At 35.2% G+C, this 21,272-nt stretch overlaps 1 protein-coding gene across 2 annotated transcripts; it reads right to left on the bottom strand.

The window, feature by feature from the left end:
* Positions 1-1,848: 1,848 nt before the first annotated feature.
* On the bottom strand, positions 1,849-9,073 carry LOC111397502 (probable dual-specificity RNA methyltransferase RlmN). Of its 2 annotated transcripts, XM_023024468.1 has the most exons (10): positions 8,811-9,072; positions 8,637-8,712; positions 8,427-8,524; positions 7,613-7,714; positions 7,144-7,230; positions 5,894-6,010; positions 4,489-4,592; positions 2,865-3,004; positions 2,639-2,775; positions 1,849-2,522 (listed from the first exon to the last, which is right to left on the bottom strand). In XM_023024468.1, exons 1-10 carry the CDS (start codon positions 9,006-9,008, stop codon positions 2,349-2,351), a joined length of 1,233 nt encoding a protein of 410 aa, XP_022880236.1. In that variant the 5' UTR covers positions 9,009-9,072; the 3' UTR covers positions 1,849-2,348. The 2 variants fall into 2 exon arrangements, with proteins under 2 accessions (XP_022880236.1, XP_022880242.1); XM_023024474.1 differs by lacking the exon at positions 7,144-7,230 and having other exon boundaries at positions 8,811-9,073.
* Positions 9,074-21,272: the final 12,199 nt, after the last annotated feature.

Below are 21,272 nucleotides of genomic sequence, written 5' to 3'. Positions count from 1 at the left end.
TGCTCAACGGGTGATTAGGTATCAAGACCGAACATTCGGACCCTCTTTAGGGCGAAACATATCTTTGTGTTCGAATCCTTTAATTTTCTGCAAATTATTTTTATTGCAAAGCGATCCGTTTTTTGAAACTTAACGATTTTTCGACTTAACAGAATCCTATGCAATATTACATTGGATATCTTTATTCTTTTACCATTCTTAGACCGAGAATCATGGCTTTGGACTTCACTTCATTGTTAGATGCTTCGAAGTGGATAAAGTATTGACGCTTGGGGGCTTATCAACAATTCCTTTCTCTGACAGAGGGCTATATTAGGTATATCTTATTTTTTTGAACATTCTTAGAGCGACAATCATGGCTTTAGATTTGACTTCATTGCTAAAAGCTTTGTAGTAGTCGTAGTGAAGCTTGAGGCTTATCAACATAGTTCATTTTCCTTATCGTCTTCCGGTATAGGACCCATCAATAAACAGCTCCTAAGTGGCGTCTTTCTGTTGTCGAACTTCTCGGGGATCCAGGAGTGGTCATAAAGTCAACTAGAACTTGTCCCTTGACACTGGTTCATGGTTTGTATGAGATGTCAAGTTTGGCCCAATTCAACCATTCATTCTACAATCAAACCTAAGGCGTATGATTTTTGTTTTATGACAATTAGTGGGACCTAACAGTTTGGGTTGGTTTAGTGAGAAATGCTACAGAAACAAGCTGAAAAATAGGGTTAAAAACTAGCTGCACACACGTGTCAATGCCTGATGGGAGAGTTTGAAAAAATTTTAAAAAAAAAAAAAAAAAATACAGCAACTTGCTGCCACATCATTTTGTTTTTCATTCCCTGTTTTTGAGTCTGGCTATTTATCATTTTTCTAGTTTGGTTTGGTCTAGTCTAATTTTACACTTTAGAGGAAGTTAAAGGCTATAACCTTTTTTCAGATGAAAATTGAAATTCAGTTTTTGTAACATTTCAATTTGATCCCTAATTTTAGTGTATTTCTGGAATTTCCCCAAAATACTATAATTTATTAAAATTAAACATTAAATTCAATCACACATTCTTAAGTAGACCCCTGCTTATTGTTCATTATAAAGAGAAATTTGGAGAAAATTATATTTTGAACATTGATTTATTGAAGAATATAAAAAAAAAAAAAATTTGAGTTTACGTGTAAAATATTTTATTATGTGAATGTGAAATTAAAAATGAGTATAAGAAATAAAAAGTTTTAAAATAAAGAGAATCAAACAAAGGCTAATTATTATACATACATTTCATGAAATTCATTAGTAACCTCATCTTCATAAACCATGTATACATTTGCCAAACAGAGAGTAAGATGGCAAATTATGTTAAAAGGCCTCATGTTGACATTTTCTGTCAAAAAAATGTTCTTAACATTAATTTACGCACCAATGATGAATGTACAGAAGAGGGTGAACCGCCCCCAGGGCATATCTCCCAGTGACAAAGGGGAGGACGGATAGGGCTCAGCGCGACAATGTGCAGAGTTCGATTCCCCGCAAAGTGGAATTGATTTTGTTGCAAGCGAAAGTTACCATATAGGTTAACAGCCTTGGCCTATCCATGTGCTCTCCACCCTGGCTCCTGGGAGGCACATCCTGCGATTTACCTCCTCCACGATGATCCAGGACAGGGTCGGTGGGGGCCCTAAAGGTTGGGATTCAACCTTTTTACAGAAGAGGGTGAACCCCTCCAGATGAGACACATGAGAGTGGACTCCATGTAATTAAAATATTGTCAAAAAAACCCCACCCACACACCTTGTATCTGATCTGGTGGGGTTCCACCCTGTACGTGTATCAAATCTCTAATTTCTGAATGTATAATGATGTGTTGTCAGCTCCATTTTATAATATAAATTCCAGATCATTAGCTTTTCGAACATGAACAAAATGACCCAATTGTACCATACGTCCACAAGATGCAGAATGACAGGTGTCCTTACAAAATTTGCACTAGTCCTTACAAAATTTGCACCAACACAATACACGAAGAATTTGCTTGCCTTCAATCACCATTTAGAGTAATTTACATACTTCTGCGCTGAAGAAACCAATATAATCCTCTTAAGCTCAACTTCAATTTTCCGAAGCTACAAACCTTCAAGCAGAGGCACGGGGGATTCTATCAGAAAATGCAATTGATACAACCTTGTCCCAAATAGGCTCGCTTGTATACTTACTCCAAGCCACTTCCTCGGAAAAATCACCTTTCAGCAAGAATCTGAGGTGAAGACGTCAATAGAACTAGCCCTTGTGAATCAACTTGTAGCACCAAACTGCTGCTCAGCTAAAGCAAAGCTTTAGCAAGAATGAAGTTTTAATGATATCATCATGCGACTACTAGTTCGGATTGAGATTGCTGGTCTTCGGCACCTGAAAGCAATGGGGTCTTTTGAAACTCGTTCCTTAACTGCCCACACGCTGCACTTGCATCTAGTCCCCGGGTTTGACGGACACTGACGGTTATTTTACGAGACTCCAAAGCAGTTGAAAATGCAAGAACCTGAACTCAAAAACTTAAAATATATTAGTTATATACTAAATGTAACGCTCAACGAGTCTGACGGATGCCCAAATTTAATGGCTGAAAGATCCAAAAGTAGGATGGAGCCCGCATACTGATTTCTTATATGGACGCTTGTACTCTGAACCATCTACTGGATTGTAGGGTATCAGGTTTACATGATAACCTGGACCCCATTCATGAAGAAGCTCTGCTAGCTCTTTTGCATGCCCTACTTCGTCATTGACTCCAGCTGACAAAGAAGAAAACAAAGTCACACCATTTGTCATGTCTAGATGCATTTTAAGAAAAAGAAACTTAATGAAGCAAAATACCAAATACCTAAAAGTGTGTATTCAAAGGATACTCGTCGACTGGTTTCATGGAAGTAGTCCCTACAGTCCTTCATGATTGCATCCAAAGGGTAGGACTTTGCACTTGGCACAAGTTTTTCCCGGAGTTTCTGATTCGGAGCATGTAAGCTGATGTTGAAAACATTGAAAAGAGGATGAGAAAGCAAATAACTCCAGCACTGAGAAAGAACTGCTAGTCGTGCCCCATTTTTTTGCAACTGGAATGGTAACTCAGTTAAGTAGGTAAAAAAGAAACAATCCCTCAAATGAGGATACTACAGATTCAAATCCAAATTTAAAATGGAAAATCAGATATATGGTTTTTTGAGGCATTAAGGTGCCTTCTTCAAATTTCGTAAAGCGGAAATATTAACGAATATTAACAAAAAGGCTAATACACTCTTAGAAATATAGCAAGGGGAACTTACATAGCAGCAATATTCTTTTAGTTTTAAACGGATTAAACTATAGTCTTTGGTGTCCAATCCAAGCAACAGTTCAATACAATCAAACATGGACAAAAGGACTTGCAAAATGGAAATTACATATACATGTTCAGGGGCGGATCCAGGATATTTGTTCGGGAAGGCTGAAATTTAATAATAATAATAATAATAATAATAATAATAAATGTAATAAAATTTGTTTATAAATAAGACAGGAAAGCAAACACAATTCAATAATTTCATTTAAAAGAAAAGCATTATCAATGGTAATTAACAAATAAATGAAAAAAATTGTAACGCGGCAAATAAAGTACTTACTAAGGCTTTGTTTGTCTATCATTCTTCCACATTCTACCACATTAGTCTTTCTAAGTTACTATTTTCAATCACACATTCTTTATTAAAATAATATTACACGTAAATCAAAAACTTTCTTTTTTTCTTAACCACACCTTTCAACTTCAATCACTATTCCATAATACATTACTCACAAATAATGGGGCACAAACAAGCACTAAATGTGTAGTAGAATAAAATTGAGGAACGTGAATCTAAATATTAGCAATACAAGCACTTTAAAATGTCAAGTGGAAATAAAAATGTAATTGATTTAACAAGTGGCAACATTATAAATATAAAAGAAACCCAAAAATAATAACACAAAATTTAATGAAAAAGGGTTAAAATTTCACTTCTTGATTTTCATTTTTTATCATTATTATTGAAATTAAATCAAATAAATTCAAAAAATTAAAAAGGACCATTTTTTAAATCAATCACACCCCTTCAAAGAAAAACAAAAATTCAACATCATTCTTTACGGCCCACCCAGTCAATGGACATAGTCCCCTTTTGAATGTCCACGTCTATGTCAATATTATTCACCCTTGGTAAATATAGTAGAAAACATTGTCAAAAAATCTTTCACGATATTTTATTACTTTTCAGTATTATTTCATATTAATTTGATTGCATAAACATACAAAAACAATGATTTTCTTTATAATTTTTGAATCCAACAAATAAAATTGAAAGTGTATAATTAATCATTCACCAATCTGAAATCAAATACTAAAAACGACAAATATCATTAACAAAAACAAAAATTATAAAAAAGAGAAATTGAAGCAAATGTCAAATTGGAAATTGGAGCATAGAAAGTTGTACCTGATAGCCAATGTAGATTGAAGTTTGCAAGAAGCCAGCTTTTTTATAGTGTTCGGAACTCCAACTGTCGAAATTGTTATCATCCTTTGCCCAATTTGAATATCCTTAATAAACGCGAAATTCAAGGTTAAGAACTTGTTAAACAATCTATTTAACAATCTATATAAACCTGACCCCAAATTTATTAGAAACAAACTTGGTTTATTGTTGGTGTTATCAAGTAATCTAAATTATGCTCGTACCAAGTTAAAGAACTCCAGTGAATTCCTTTATTTCTTCTTATTCTACAAACTGAGTCAATAAGGTAAACTTGTTTTTTAAAAAATTGAGCATCAAGATGAATTCACATAATGGATGTTATGATGATTTCACATGATTTCTATCAATATCACATTCAAAATATGTATTATATTCTACTGGCCATTTCAGGAAGCTAAAAGTAAGAAGGGTTGTTCAAGCTAGAAAATCAACTGAAACCTCAACATTGGATTACCAGAAAAATTAACGTATCTGTACAATTTCATTATAGTGCCACAAGATGAAATTGTTCCCTGCTCTCTTATTTTTATTCTTAGCTTTCCGACAAATAATGGTGGCAATTATACACTAAAAAATTTCCTCTCTGAAAGGAATAAGTCAAGAACTAACAACCTTTCGTTAATAAAAACACTGTTCAAACAAACAAAAATCCCTGAAGAACTTATGGCGATAAAATTTTCTTGACTTATGATGAACAGTTATTTAAAGAATAGTTTTGTTAAAATGGACAAAGATTGACAATGCTACAACATGCTGTGTTTCGTCAACATGTTGTCTCGGTAAGGATCAATTACTATGAGATCCTATTTCTTTCGAGATTATCTCCTCTGGTGATCAAGGTCGTCATGCCACTAACTTCTAATTGTTGCATAAATCCTGTTAATAACATTAGCACATCAACGTGAAGAAAAGGATATTTTTCTTGTTTCAAAATCATGTTTGATAAATGTCATTTCTTGGGAAAAACAAATATTTGATAATCTGTCAATCCATTTGTATTCAGCATATACTGTAAAGCATGATGAGCTCAACTGTTTCTTCAGCATTTGCATATTTGGAAATGCTAGCCTTGGATTAAAAAAACAGAATATTTGTTTGTGTGTTTTCCAACATTCAGTTTCTTGGATATTTAATCCTAGTGAATATTTAAATTGCTCGATTTAGAAGGAAATCATAAATGGAGAATTAGAATTCACAATAAATAGAAAAATGATCATAACTTGCTTTCGAGACAAGCACCTAAACAATAAGAAAGAAATCAAGTACCACAAAATGGTTTAAACAATCTGTAACAGGATTTTTTAGACAAAAAATAAACAAAATGGTTGTGCAAGTAGAAAATATACTTGGCACGGACTTGATATACCTTATTCAAGCAACGATGTGCTTCAAGTACTTCTTTCATGTTCAACATTGGCTCGCCCATTCCCATAAACACCACATTTGTTACTCTATGTTTGAAAAGTTCTTCAATTGCTAAAACCTGAAGATTTATAAGATGGAAACAGTTATGATGCTGAAAATATCTACAAGCACAACATGTGAAACTATACGTTTAAAGAGCTCTTCAATTGCGAAAATGCGCTGAAGTGATGAATTTAAAGAAAAAGGTTTTATAACACAAATTCCCAATACTCACTCGTACAAAATATCCAGATCTTAAACTTAAATGATTACTGCCACAAGGTGGACTGAAATATAATCATGGCAGTTAACTAGTAAGTGGAGGTTCTACAACACACTGCTGGACAGGGGTAGCTGAGCTAAGTTCTTCTTAGATCACCTAAATATTAGGGAAAAAATGGTTTATTTTTCCATTTTCTTCTCTTCCACTTTGGCCAATACGAGTTCACCTGTTAATAGCAGCTTTATCAGGGAATTTATCTCATAGAAGTGAATTCTTATACTTACGAAGCCAATAGCATTTCCTATTTCAGCAATCCAAGCAGTGGATGGAATCTCTCCTTGCTTTGGCTCATTAAATAAGGGAGCCCAAAATCGACTTACACTTGTCATAAACAAAGAATAAGCTGGCAGCCTGATTTGGCTCAGTTCATTAATTTGGAGCGCTTGAACGCAAAACTCATACTCATGAACAAGCATGCATTAACTTGTAAACATCATCCAATGATGGATCATGACGCCCACTAAGATAATGATGCAATCATCCTTCTAAAAAATACTAGACATGAAAAAAAATTCCCAGTTCCATGCCTTCTCCATCATACCGTTTGCAATAAAATGAAAATAAAAAAGAAACTTGTACATTCAAGTATTCATGAAATTGACTTGTTTAGTAAATGATGCCAATCTTCTAGTTAAACCTGTCCATTTAAACAAATGAAGAAAAAAGGGCTAAGCAGAACACTGTCCATAAAAAGCTTGGTCTGTGCAGGATAAAAGAGAAGGCAAGTCGAGTAGTTACTGATGGAGGTTATAGAACCGACCAACCACAATCTACACCTTTCTTCTCTTTCTGCCCACATAAACGTAAAGGGAAGGGCACCAAGAAAGTTTAAGACAGAAGATGCAGTCACATGCAAAACTTTGTTGGTTTGAGGAGATCATCCGAATACATTTACTTCAAAAATTAGCCTTGATCAAATGAAGGCAAACCTGCTCAACAATTTCATGCCTTTTAAGATTCCTTGAGAAACCCCCCTTGCCAGTGGCACAAAACGAACAACGCAGTGGACATCCCACCTGCTTAACAAACGTGGAAAGTAGACGTAATTAAAATGCCACTATGAGCCAGTTCGGAATTGTTAAGACAGAATGTGCTTGGAGGCCAAACTAAAAGCTTGTATAATCCCAGAACGACAGCTCAAAAATAATTTTGAGTATCCTATCTTATTTTTAAGGTGCGTCCAAGCAGTTAAAACTGCTTGCTTCTTGCTCATGGCAAAGCAAACTTTTAATGTTCTCATAACTACTAAATTGAACAACTTAAAAAGCTTATAAGCTTTTACTGCTTATGAGTGATATAAATACCATCTAAGATGTATGCTAATTAAGTTAAGAAATAGCATTTCCTAAAAGGAAGTAACCTAGCCTAGAAAAAAAAATTATAAGCTGTGAAATTTACCTGTGATGATACACAAGCAGTTAGACGAATAGAACCCTTTTCATCTTTAACAGGTATGCCAACAGTTTCAACCAACCTATTGTCCTCAAGCTTTACAAGTAACTGAAAGAGGAAGAGTAATGATGAGATCACGATATTGGAAGGAAGCAGGAGAAGGGAACACACACACACACACACAGAGATAGATGGAGCAGAAAGGAAGGAGAGATCATTTGACAAAAATTAATGGTGAATGTACATCAGAAAGCAACAAGTATCCTGCCAAAGAATTTTGAATTTCAGGAACACACACAGAGTCGCATACTCATATAGACGGCAATAATGCATACATAATTTTGTAAGGGTGAAATTTTCAGATACGCCCAAATCTTGAAATAAAAGAAAGGAAGCATTTTTAGCTGTTTCCTTCAGTGAATTCTTCAAACAGTCTTCTCTGTCTTCCTCCTTGATAACCCAAATAAAAGAATATTCAACTTATGACTTCCAATTAAGTAATATACTCTGAAAAGGTTCAAAACAATTAAAATGAGGTTTTAGAATCTTCTCAAGCAAAGGAGGACTATTAATTTCTTCAACATTTTCCTACAAAATAATTCACAAATGTAGAAACTAATTTCTCGGAAGCATAAGCAATAGTAATAGTCAAACTCTTGGGCACAAATTTACAAAAAATGCAACATATGTCCAACTTTAAATCTGTTGATTTTGTATTTAGTTTTCCAGATGAAATCAACAAAAAACAGCTAAAGAAATTTTTTAAGAAGCATTTAGCTATAAACAAGAATAAGTTCAAGAACAATAGCCATGTGTTCACCTTAACCGTACCATCAGCTGCAGTGACTGCTTTATGAATGGGTGACCGCCCAACCCTCCATCCCGCGTCCTGCAGTTCATTCCGAAATGCCAATGGCACTTCTCGCCCACAAAGGCAATTACAAAAATAAATTCACAGGACTCAAAATTATAATCCCTTCTCCCCTCCCAAAATAATATTTTAAATAAGAAAAGGAGAGAGAGTACTCACAGTGACTGAAATCCTGAATTTCTTTCACCTTCCTCTTGTACAGCAGATGATGCAATTGCTTCCCCCTATAACTTTGCTATAATAAACAAGTAAAAATGTCAAATTCTCAAAAAAGAAAACAACAGTAATTCATTTCGCACCTTTACATATATTGTTAGACGGAATTAGACAAACCTGACCAAAGTCGAGGGCCAGTTGTTGAAGGTCTTGCTCGGACATGCCGAGGAGCACCTGAGGATCTTCCTTCTTCTTGTTGAGAGAAGGCGCTGTGACAGTGGCGATGCCACTGCAGGCAACTGACACAGCACGGACATGGATGGCACGCGCGAGAGGCACCGTGTACGCGTGGTGAAATACGGCCATGCGTGCCATTGTCTGGAGAATAGAAATTCAGATTTTAACGGAGGAGAAGATGGATAAAATGATAAACCCTTCTGCTTAAGCCAGCTCCCGTTTGGCCCGTTTAAATTAAATTACATTTCATTTTGGGAAAAATTCATTTCTAAGAGGGTAAAATACCCCTTTTCAAAATTAAGAAAAATAGTTTAAAGTTTCAAAAATCAGATTTTTCAAAATTTATTTATAAATTAATTTGTTAAATATATATTTTATTAATTAAATATATTTAGGTCACAAATTTTTGTCACAGTTAACTAATAAATTAGTCACGGATTAATTTTTAATCACAAATTATTATTGTAACTTATTGTTTGGTCACAAATCGAAAATTTTATAGGTCATAAAATATTTTTCGATTACAAATTCAAAAATTTTATAGTTCACAGATTCAAAATTTTTATTAATTATAACTCATTTACTCATTACAAACTATTGGAATAATTGGTCACAATTTAATTAATATTTAGTCACAATTGGAAGTCACAGTCACAATTTTCAGATCACAATTAATTTTTTGATCACGCCTTAATCAATTGTAAGTCACAATCGAAAGTCACAATCACAATTTTTGAATCATATATCCAATTATTATTCACAATTAACCAAATAATTAGTCACAATCATTCAATCACATCCCACCCTGGCCACTGCCACCACATAAACACCAAATCCACTGAGATTCGCCACCAACGCCAACATCTCCACCACCACTGCCAACATTACAACCACACCTCCCAAACATCACCAAAACCATACCACAGCCACCGCCACAACCATGCCCCCGTCGCAACCGCCCAATTCGATTTCATCTCCCAGATCATCGTCGATTTCATCGCTGCAATTGATCCCATATCTTGACGACACCACCGCAAAATAGATCCAAAACCACCATCACTATCCACTAAGCCGCCACTGCCTGCACCGCATCCAACAACCAAAAGAAAAACCAACTACAACAACCACCGCACCTCATGCCACAGCCATCGCCACCGCACACACACCACACCCACGCACACACAGTTGCTGCATTAGCGGTCACGACGCTGCTGCGAATGGCAGCGTCGATGAACAGTATCATCGCGATGCTACCGTTCACAGCAACATTGGTCGGGGACGCTGCAGTGATGCTCGACATCCTCCACTCTACCAACGCTGGCCGGAGCAGCTCCTCCATCGCCGACGGTTTTGAGAGAAGACATGGGAAACAAAGAGGGAGAAGAAGCTCTTCCATCGCCGACGGTTTTGAGAGAGGAGACATGGGCACGAAGAGAGAGAAAACAAAATTCAAATCAGATTAGGGTTTGGAATATTAATAGATTGAAGGAATTCTGATTTTTGAAATGTTAAAACATAGGCCTGTTTTAGAAATGTGGATTTTTAATGTGGGGTTTTGTGTAATTTCCACATTCATTTTTCTCTCATATTTTGAATCAAACAATTTTCTATAAAATAATATTACACGTAAATCGAAAACTTTTCTTTCTTTTTCAACCACTCATTCTTAAAAAAAAAACATTATTTCACCTATTTTCATTTCCGAAACAAAAATTTTTCAAGTACAGAAAATTTTTGACAGATTTTTAAATTCTCACTCACATGATAGTGGGCCCGTGTATAAAATATTGAGAAAAAAAAAATTCCCGCCTTTGAATGTGAGTGTTTGGTAGGTACAGGGATTTAAATCCCCGTACCTATAGCAAGGTTCTTTCCAAAAAAATGGGGTTGAAGACCATAATATCATGGAAAAATTAAAAATTGAAAAAAAAAATGTTTCATTTTCATTTTGGTTTTTTGAGTTATTTGTCAATGTGATCTTCCCCTCACCATCATTCTAAATCTAAATTTAGGTGTGTTTAATTGAGATTTTCATTAAAATTTAGGTGTCCCCAATTGATATTTTAATAAAATTTAATAGAATCTTTCAAAATTTAAGTATTCTCAATATTTGGTGGATTTATAAAGATTTCATTAATTGAAGGATTTTAAAGCATTATATGGATTTTAAGCTTAAAAATACATTTTATTGAATTTTGATTAAATTTTCAAGTCAGTTTATTTAAATTTCCTTTTTCTTTTGATAACTGTTTTCTTATATTTTATTGATAGTTGTTTTGTTTTCTTTTATTTTGTGTCAGGTTCATTAAATTTTTAGTCCACGGCATTTTTTTGTTTATTTTCGTCTCAATTTTTTAATCATATACTCAATTAATTATTTACATTTTAACTTAATTTCTAAATTTTTTTTTTTTTTTTTTTAATTACTAGCAGATTTGATGGATTATTTATATGGTCGCTTTGAAGATGGGTTAATGAGCCTTTCGATATATTACTTTGGATGAAAATTAAATCTAAATACAAATAAGTACATGTTTACTCGTCGTTGGTGATTTCCCCTTGTTCGCAATTGCAATTAGGAACTCACAAAGTTCCTTACTTTTCTTTTTACTCACCTTAGACCTCCAATTTTCTCTTTCATATGGCTCTTGTCCTTTTTATTTGTACCATGGGGTCCTTCATCTTCAAATCTTTACACTCAAACAATCACCCAAAATCGATCATTTTCGAGTTTTGATAGTTTGCAATTGAAACTTTCCAAATATTAGAATTTGCTTTTGAAACTTGTAAATTTCCTCTGATTGCTCTCTTAATGCTCCACGTGTGATCCTATGCAATTGAGTTGATTTTCAATTGCTCTGAAACAACTCAAATTAAACTTACAAATGTCTTTCTTCACACAAGTTGCATCCAAGTATTTGTTTTTTCAAGAATTAATATATTTACGGTAGATTAGGTAAATATCCTCTCAATAAGTAATGATTTGTCAAGTTGTGAAGATTGAAAAATGAAAAATACACTTATCAAAGGACTACATAAAGTCGAACGGGGTAAATAGTACAATACATCCCTACCCTTCAATATTATTATGCAAAATATTCATATTTTTTATTTTTTGACGTTTTTACCCCTATTTTCACCTTTCATNTCATTGACGAATGTGTGTCGATGATCACCAATGGTATCACGTGGATAATTCTATGTGAATTACCAACAAATATTGATTTCAATCGAAGTCACCAACCATCATATTGGTGATTATCCATCAAAGATCATTTGCTTTATTAATTTAGCCTCCGTTTGAGCCACATTATTGTAAAAATGAGAATGATATAGTCGTTATGGGCCCCACACAAAAGATAAAAAGTCAAATATGGTGGCTTGATGGGATGAATAACGATCATATTTTTCATTTTAATGAGAAAATAATGTGGCTCAAACAAGACCTTAATTATTTTGTTCTCAAGAAGTCTTTTTTTACGATTTTGCATAAAGCCCTCCAAATTACTTAAACCGCCTTTACAGAAGTGGGAGGTAAAGTGTTTCAAGATAGCCATTATGGTTGGCAATTTTGAATGAAATTAGAATATCAATGTCTAATTACACTATTTAGAGAGGACACAAACTATTATCAATGCAAAACTTCAAAAAGTGATGGTACAACCAAATAAAATGCCCCAAATTATTTAGGATCTTCCTCATACCAACTTTACAACATGGTTGAGCCAACACCAATCTATCAAAGGTGGACACGCAGGAAGCACAAGGAGGAGGAGCAAAGACAGAGAAGAACAAAGAGGAAGTGTTGGAAATTATGCTGGTGGAATGATATCGGGTTTTCTCAGACCGATTTTTAATATTAGTTAATTACACAATAAACTAAATTATCATAAACCACAATATATTAATCTAATTTAGAACTAAATTATATTAAGTTATGTAAAACACGTTAATTTAATAAATCTAAACGGGAAAGCTGAAAATTAACAGAAATTTCAGAGAACCAAAAAAATTAACGATATGCTTATAATTTCATATAATCTTTTAACTTGAGGCCTGTGTAAACACAGTGTCCTTAAAACAGATTTGTCCTCTCACCGTACGTGCTTCAGTTTTAATTCGAGCGTCTGTTTTTCAGGATACAACGGTATATAGTAGAATCTGAGCACCGCAGATACTACTCTGACGAACTGATCTAGTATCCGAACAATATCACCACAAGAATAAGACCTTACTGGACAAGGAATGCAGGAAAGAAAAAACTGTGTATGCAGGAATGTAGGTGAGATTTTCGAGTGTCTTAGATTGCTGGAGAATGAGTCTTTTTATAGGCATACTGCCCATTAACATTGTGACCATTGAGTGTCCATTGGAGTTACTGCCTATTAACACTATGACCATTGGGAGTCCACTGGAGTTTTTGCAATTTCAGAAATTCAAAAGTCATTGGAGAAAGTAAAAAAAATTGCAAAACGTGGGCTCTCCGAAGGGGCGAATTTTGCCTTGTTCGGTCCGATATTTATATGCGCAGGTCGTGCCCACACCCAAGTTCAAGGTCCGAAAGCTATTTCGGTCCTAGATTTGCATCCCCTGCGCGCACACGTGGAGAAAACCTTTATACTACACATGATTACATCATTCCAAAGTGTAGGGATATATAAAGTGGTTCATGCTTTCTTCATTTTCCTATGTGGGACAAATGTCACTTTTCCTACATAAACCATCTTCCAATGACCAACTTTGAGCTCCAGTTTCTTATTCATCCGTTAATCAATTTTGGCAAGTAAATATATGGTTTCAATGCTCTCACGGAGGAGAACACAGATCAACTTTGATCTTCCAAATCGGACCAACGGGTCCCACTCAAACTTATGCCAAAAGTGACATATTTACTCATTTTTTCAACAATCCCCCACATGAATGAAAAATGGGAGTGACACGGAAACGTGATACAAGAGACTTGGTGATAAAGTTCAACGATTGAAACCTGCATAGGATAGGTAGGTATTACCCTTTGAACCTTCCCTTGTAAAAGTATATTTACTTTACTAGCTGACCAGTAGACGCGTTGTCCTTAAAATGTTCTACCATTTGTGTAAACGATGATATACTCCACACAGGATTCTTCCTAACACAATTCAGTTCTCATTATTATGTTCATTTTGTCCATGAACATATGCCTGGTTCTGTGAGAGTTTCTAAGAATTGAGCCCCACACAATTCTCTTAGAATCCGCTCCATTTTTTTCTCACATAGGTAATTTCTTATTACAAGTAACCCACATTATTTGGCTCGATTTACGATGCATAAGAATCATTAAAAGCCTACTGCTTATCCTTCATTCTTATGGGCATCACTGTTACATCATAGGAATAGACATGAGGTAACATCCCCCATAGTGATTCAATCAAGTCTTTACAATTAGGTTGTCCCTTTGAACCTAGATCTTGGGATCTCCAGTCAACTAGGTTAGGTTTCCTTTGTATTGACTGATCCGTCCTAGGGCTTAAGTCTCATTCCTCTCGATGATTTCCCAACTAACTCTCTATTTAACCCTTTGGTTAACGGATCTGCAATGTTATCTTTTGACCTTACATAGTCAATAGTGATAACTCCAGTTGAGAGTAGTTGTCTTATGGTATTGTGTCTACAACGTATATATCTAGACTTACCATTGTACATGTTACTCTGTGTCCTTCCTATTGCTGATTGACTATCATAATATATGCAAATTGCTGGCACAGGTTTTGACCATCTTGGAATATCCTCTAAGAAGTTGTGCAACCATTCGGCCTCTTCACCGCATTTATCTAGAGCTATAAACTCAGATTTCATCGTAGATCTGGCTATAACCGTTTGCTTAGAGAATTTTCACGATATGGCAGCACCTCCCAATGTGAATACAAATCCACTGGTGGACCTTGAGTCTTTTATATTAGATATTCAATTAGCATCATTGTATCCTTCAATGACTGCTGGATATCTGGTATGGTGCAGTTCAAAATTACGAGTATATCTAAGGTACCTCGGTACTCTTATTATTCCTCTCCAGTGATCAACTCCTAGATTACTCGTGTATCTACTCAGTTTACTAACTGTGTAGGCTATGTCTGGTCTTGTACAACTCATCAAGTATATCAGACTTTCAATAATTCTCGAGTATTCTATTTGAGAGATACTTTCACCTTTATTTTTGGATAGATGTTGACTTGTATATATCGGTGTTTTAGCTATCCCGGAATCATCCTTACTAAACTTTTCTAAAATTTTGTCCACATATTGTGACTGGCTTAGAATGATCTCATCTGATGTTCATGAAATTTTAATTCCAAGTATAACATCAGCTAATCTCATATCTTTCATGTCAAATCTCCAATTTAACAGATTTTTAGTGGATTTAACCATCTTATCGTTACTACCAACAATAAGCATGTCATCAACGTAAAGATATAAAATGACATAACCATTTTTAGTGTCTTTAACATAAACACATTTTTCATACTCGTTGATTTTAAATCGACATTCCATCATGACATTGTCAAATTTTTCGTGCCACTGTTTTGGAGCTTGTTTCAAGCCATACAATGACTTCACCAATTTGCAGACTTTCTTTTCCTGCCCTGGTGATGAAAACCCCTCGGGTTGTTCCATATAGATTTTTTCATCTAAATCTCCATTCAAAATGCAGTTTTAACATTCATTTGATGTACTTCAAGATTTCACAGAGCGGCGATCGCAAGTATGATCCTAATAGATGTTATTCTTGTCACTGGAGAATATGTATCAAAGTCAAAGCTTTCGTGTTGTCTATAACCTTTTATTACTAACCTGACCTTGTACTTTTCGATAGTTCCATCTGCTTCTATTTTCTTTTTGAAAATCCATTTGTAGCCTAGTGGTTTACTTCCTGGAGGAAAATCCACTAGCTCTCATGTATGATTTTGCAATATGGAATCTATTTCACTTTTAATGGCATTTTTCCATTGAAATCCTTCCGATGAGTTCACAGCTTCTTGATAGCTTTGAGGTTCACTTTCTAGCATATAGGTCAGAAAATCAGAACCATAAGATTTTTCTGTCATTTCCCTTTTGCTACGTCTTGGTTCAACCTCAATTTCCTCTTCTAACTCTTAGTCTTGACTATTTTCAGTCATAGTCTCATATGTCCGTTTAGAAAAGCTTGCTCCCTCTTTAAACTTGTATGGGAATACATGTTCAAAGAATGAAACGTTTCTTGATTCCATTATCGTGTTTTTGTGTATCTCTGGGATTTTAGAATTATATACAAGAAATCGATAAGCACTACTATTATGTGCATAGTCGGTGAAGATGCAATCTACAGTTTTTGGGTCTATCTTTACCTTCTTTGGTGTTGGGACAGCCACTTTAGCAAGACACCCCCACGCTCGTAAGTATTTATAGGAAGACTTTCTTCCTTTCTAAAATTCATAAGGAGTCTTTTCCATTTTCTTCCGGGGCACCTTATTTAAAAAGTAATTTGCTGATAACACAGCTCCCCCCCCCCCACATGTTTTAAGGTAACCCAAAACTTACTAGCATTGCATTCATCATTTCCTTTAACGTACGATTTTTACGTTCAGCAACACCATTTTGTTGCGGTGAGTAAGGTGCAGTGATTTCATATATGATTCCGTGTTGCGCACAGAATTCAGTAAACGGTGCTTCATACTCACCACCTCAATCGCTTCTCAACACCTTAACTTTCTTATTGAGCTGCGTTTCAACTTCATTCTTATAAAGAATAAATTTCTCTATAGTTTCATCCTTACTTTTGAGCAAATACACATAATAATATTTAGTGCTATCGTCGACAAAAGTAATGAAATACTTGTTGCCGCCTCTTGTTTGTACAAATTTTAAATCACATATGTCACTGTGAATTAAATCAAGTGGTTCTGTATTCCGTTCGATTGATTTAAAGGATGACCTTGTCAATTTTGCCTCAACACAAGTTTCACACTTATGTTTGGAATCAATGTGGAACTCGGGTATACAATTCAAGTTAACTAGTTTAAGTATAGTATCATAGTTAACATGTCCTAGTCTACCATGCCATAAATTGGAAGACTCAAGCAAGTAAGGAGAAGAGTTTACTTTATTCATTTTTGGTTTAACAATCATTACATTCAATTTGAACATACCGTTAGAAACATAATCTTTTCTGACAAACATTTCACTCTTAGACAAAATAACTTTGTATGACTCAAATACAATGCGAAAATCATGCTTATTCAAAAGTAGCCCGGACACTAGGTTCTTGCGAATTTCCAGCACATACAACACATTGTTAAAAGTAAGCTCTTTTCCCGAGGTCATTTTCAGAACAACCTTTCCTTAACCTTTGATCACAGAAGTTGCTAAATTTCTCATGAACAACTTCTCTCCATTCTCAATTGCTTCGAATGTAGTAAATAACTTTTTATCAAAGCACATGTGTCTCGTAGCACCAGTGTCAATCCACCATTCTTTTGGGTTTGAACCCACCATGTTCACTTCAAAAATTACGGCGACGAGATTGATTTCAGACACATCATGTGCCATGTAGTCAACCATATTTGCTTCTTTCTTCTTCTTCTTTGGCAATCTGCACTCCAAAGACTTTGTGGCCTACTTTGTCACAATTGTAGCATTTTCCTTGAAATTTCTTCTTAGAAATTCCACCTTTCGGTCTTAGCTTTGTCCTTTTGCCATCGGATGGCCCAAACTTATTTTTGTGGGTCTTACTACTTTGACCATGCTCCACAACATTGGCTTTAGTCACACCAGGATTGAACAACTTCTTTTCGAAACTTTTATTGTCTTCTTCAATTCGAAGTCTAACAATTAGTTCTTCAACGTTCATTTCCTTTCGTTTGTGTTTCAGATAATTCTTGAAATCTTTCCACGCGGGGGGCAATTTTTCAATAAATGCAGCCATTTAAAAAGTTTCACTCAAACTCATCCCTTCGGCATGAATCTCGTGAAGAATCATTTGGAGTTTTTGCACTTGACTGATAACTGTTTTAGAGTCCACCATCTTATAGTCTAGGAACCTGCCGACAAAGAACTTTTTAGCTCCGACATCCTCAGTTTTATATTTCTGGTCCAAAGACTCCCACAGCTCCTTAACAGTTTTCATAGTACTATACACATTGTACAGCGAATTTGCTAAGCTGTTCATAATATAGTTTCGGCACAAGAAGTTCGAATGCTTCCACGCATCAAGTGCACTAACTGCTTGCACATCTTCTTCACGCTCATTGAGATTTGGAGTAGTCTCAGTCAAGAATCTCGCAAAATTCAAGGTGGTCAGATAAAATAGCATTTTCTAATGCCACCTCTTGAAATTCAAGCCATTGAATTTCTCCGATTTTTCTCCATGATTAACCGGCACAGTTGGAGCCATAGTTTGACTCACAACATGACTTGAAAACTTAGCCACAGTCTGTGCCATAATGGAGCTTGGCCCTTGAGCCACAGTAGAGCCCACGGCCTAATTTTCAGCAGGAGCAGTTTGGATCACATCCATGTTGGTTGGTTCGGTAGCCATTTCTAAAAATGAAACAAATACTAATTTCTAATAAACAACTTGTTTATCTCAATAAAATAAAATAAACAATTTATTTACTATCAATGTGTATATAATCTGTTTTAAGTTTGTTGGAAATTATGTTGGTGGAATGATACCGAGTTTTCTCATACCGGTTTATAATATTAGTTAATTACACAATAAACTAAATTATCATAAACCACAATAAATTAATCTAATTTAGAACTAAATTATATTAAGTTATGTAAAACACGTTAATTTAATAAATCTAAATGGGAAAGCTGAAAATTAACAGAAATTTCAGAGAACAAAAAAAATTAACGACATGCTTATAATTTCATATAAACTTTTAACACGAGGCCTGTGTAAACACAGTGTCCTTAAAACAGATTCGCCCTCTCACCGTACGTGCTTCAGTTTTAATCCGAGCGTCTGTTTTCCAGGATACAACGGTATATAGTAGAATCTGAGCAACGCAGATACTACTCTAACGAACTGATCTTGTATCCGAACAATATCACCACAAGAACAAGACCTTACTGGACGAGGAATGCAAGAAAGAAGAAACTGTGTATGCAAGAATGTAGGTGAGATTTTCGAGTGTGTTAGATTGCTAGAGAATAAGCCTTTTTATAGGCATACTGTCCATTAACATTGTGACCATTAGGATTCCATTGGAGTTACTGCCCATTAACACTGTGATCATTGGAAGTTCATTAGAGTTTTTGCAGCTTCAGAAACTCAAAAGTCATTGGAGAAAGTAAAAAAAATTGCAAATCGTGGGCTCTCCGAAGGGGCGAATTTTTCCTTGTTCGGTCCGACATTCATGTGCGCAGGTCGCGCCTACACCTAAGTTCAAGGTCCGAAGGCTATTTCGGTCCGAGATTTGCACCCCCTTGCGCGCACACGTGGAGAGAGCCTCTATGCTATACATGATTACACCATTCCAAAGTGTAGGGATATATAAAATGGTTCGTGCTTTCTTCATTTTCCTATGTAGGATAAATGTCACTTTTCCCACATAAACCATCTTCCAATGGCCAACTTTGAGCTCCAATTTCTCATTTATCCGTTAATCAATTTTGGCAAGTAAATATATGGTTTCGATACTCTCACGGAGGAGAACACAGATCAACTTTGATATTCCAAATCGGACCAACGAGTCCCACTCAAACTTATACCAAAAGTAATCCATTTACTCATTTTTCCAACAGGAAGAACATTGACAGGTCATATAACAAACTATCAAATCCTGAAAATAGATAATACCTTGGCATACGACATGTCTTTATATGAAAATAGTAAGTTCTTTAAAAAATTATAACGAATGTGATGAAAGATCACATCGTTCTATTTTGCCATCTTTGACTTCATTACCTTCCTACCCTTCTTGGTCAAAAAAGTCAGAAGTTTCCCAACAACTTTGAACCACATTTTATTACGATTAGGTTGATTTACCTCCATCAACATGTGAATTAGTTGGTGTTATAAAAGGTTCCTTCAGAAAATGTCTGAAGCAACTAAGCTTGAGTAATTGTTGGTTTTAATACCCAATAACTACCGGGCAATAATGTTAAATCATTAGTTATTCAATCATGTCGACCAAATGACTAAAGTGAAATATCGACACATCAAATGGAACGACCCGAGCCTATAACTATTTTGGGCCATTGGAAGCGGCCTAATTCAGTTAGAGCTGCTCATGGCCCGACTTCACTCTTTGGACGGCTTTTGATGTTTGGCCCAATTATTGGTTATCTATTGTCTCCTTTTGGGTTTAATCCGTTACTTAACCTAAAAGCCTAATCTACAACTATACAGGGCAGCCTCGTTACTCTGAGAAATATGTTATTGCCTTGAAGAAAAAACACTGATTACTTTTCCTGTGCTTCGTGCTACTGTCTGCCTTCGGTTTTTCTTCTTTGTTTGGTTCTTTCTTCTGCCTTTGTGGCCGCTGTATGGTGGCAATAACCCCTCCTCACTTTTGTGTCCTTTGTGGGCAATACAAAAGCAAACGGAATTGAGGCGAAAGTTGTAGGAGATTAGGTTGTTATTTGGTGGTGTCGATCTCGGTTGGTTTGATAAAACTGATCCCGAAAAACCTTGGTGATCAATTCTCTCTTTATAGTAATGCTTTCTGCTGGTCATTCAACTTTACTTCGTACAATAAATAAACCATAATTTTCACACGTAGTGTGTAGTCAGGGTGTAAAAGGCAATCTGTCTATCGTGGGAAATGTAGACCATGAGACTATATCATTCGTACAACTCTATGAATTCGATAGAAATTGAGAAAATGAAACACACAATTAATTGGAAAATTTGATGAATTCGATTTTTTTCTCATCAATATTAGACAAAGTCCAGTTAACCAATTGGCTATTCCATAATTTATTTCGAATACATTGCTTGACCAGTAGATATTGGAAAAAGATGTACGTACAGGGCCTATACGTCAAGTGTGGTCCATATTGATTGAGTTGACGAGCTGTAACATCAAACTATTTGTACGTCTCATTTAGTAAATTAGTTTCTTGTATTTGTACTTCCTTCCAACATTGCTTCAATTACTTTACACATGAATTAAATTATATGACAAAAATCTAAAAATGAATGGAGAAAATCCTTTTTATTAAAAATATGAATAATTTTAGGCCATGAAAATTTGATTACAATAATGCCTCCTATGAAAGGAAAATTATAAGAGTGATTTCTTATGTTTTTCACACTACTTTGGTCTTCATTCTGCACTTATAACGTCGTTTTGGTTATTTAACACGAACGTGCCTATTTTTTCAAGCAATAATTTCTATACTTATGTGGGTTTCCAACACTTTTGGAACGTAACAAGC

The sequence above is a fragment of the Olea europaea genome, chromosome 1 (assembly GCF_002742605.1).
Source record: "Olea europaea var. sylvestris chromosome 1, O_europaea_v1, whole genome shotgun sequence".
NCBI classification, from domain to species: Eukaryota; Viridiplantae; Streptophyta; class Magnoliopsida; order Lamiales; family Oleaceae; genus Olea; species Olea europaea.
The sequence above is the reverse complement of the archived record's forward strand: the minus strand, read 5'-3'. Positions and strand labels throughout refer to the sequence as shown.

What these genes read in the sequence shown, in the direction of transcription:
- LOC111397502 (XM_023024468.1), bottom strand. Translation starts at nt 9,008, where the DNA reads ATGGCACGCATGGCCGTATTTCACCACGCGTACACGGTGCCTCTCGCG. An exon ending in GGCATGAAATTGTTGAGCAG is followed by an intron (nt 6,011 to 7,143) that starts GTTTGCCTTCAT and finishes ATAAATCTTCAG; the next exon opens with GTTTTAGCAATTGAAGAACT. An exon ending in CAATCTACATTGGCTATCAG is followed by an intron (nt 3,005 to 4,488) that starts GTACAACTTTCT and finishes TTTCAACATCAG; the next exon opens with CTTACATGCTCCGAATCAGA.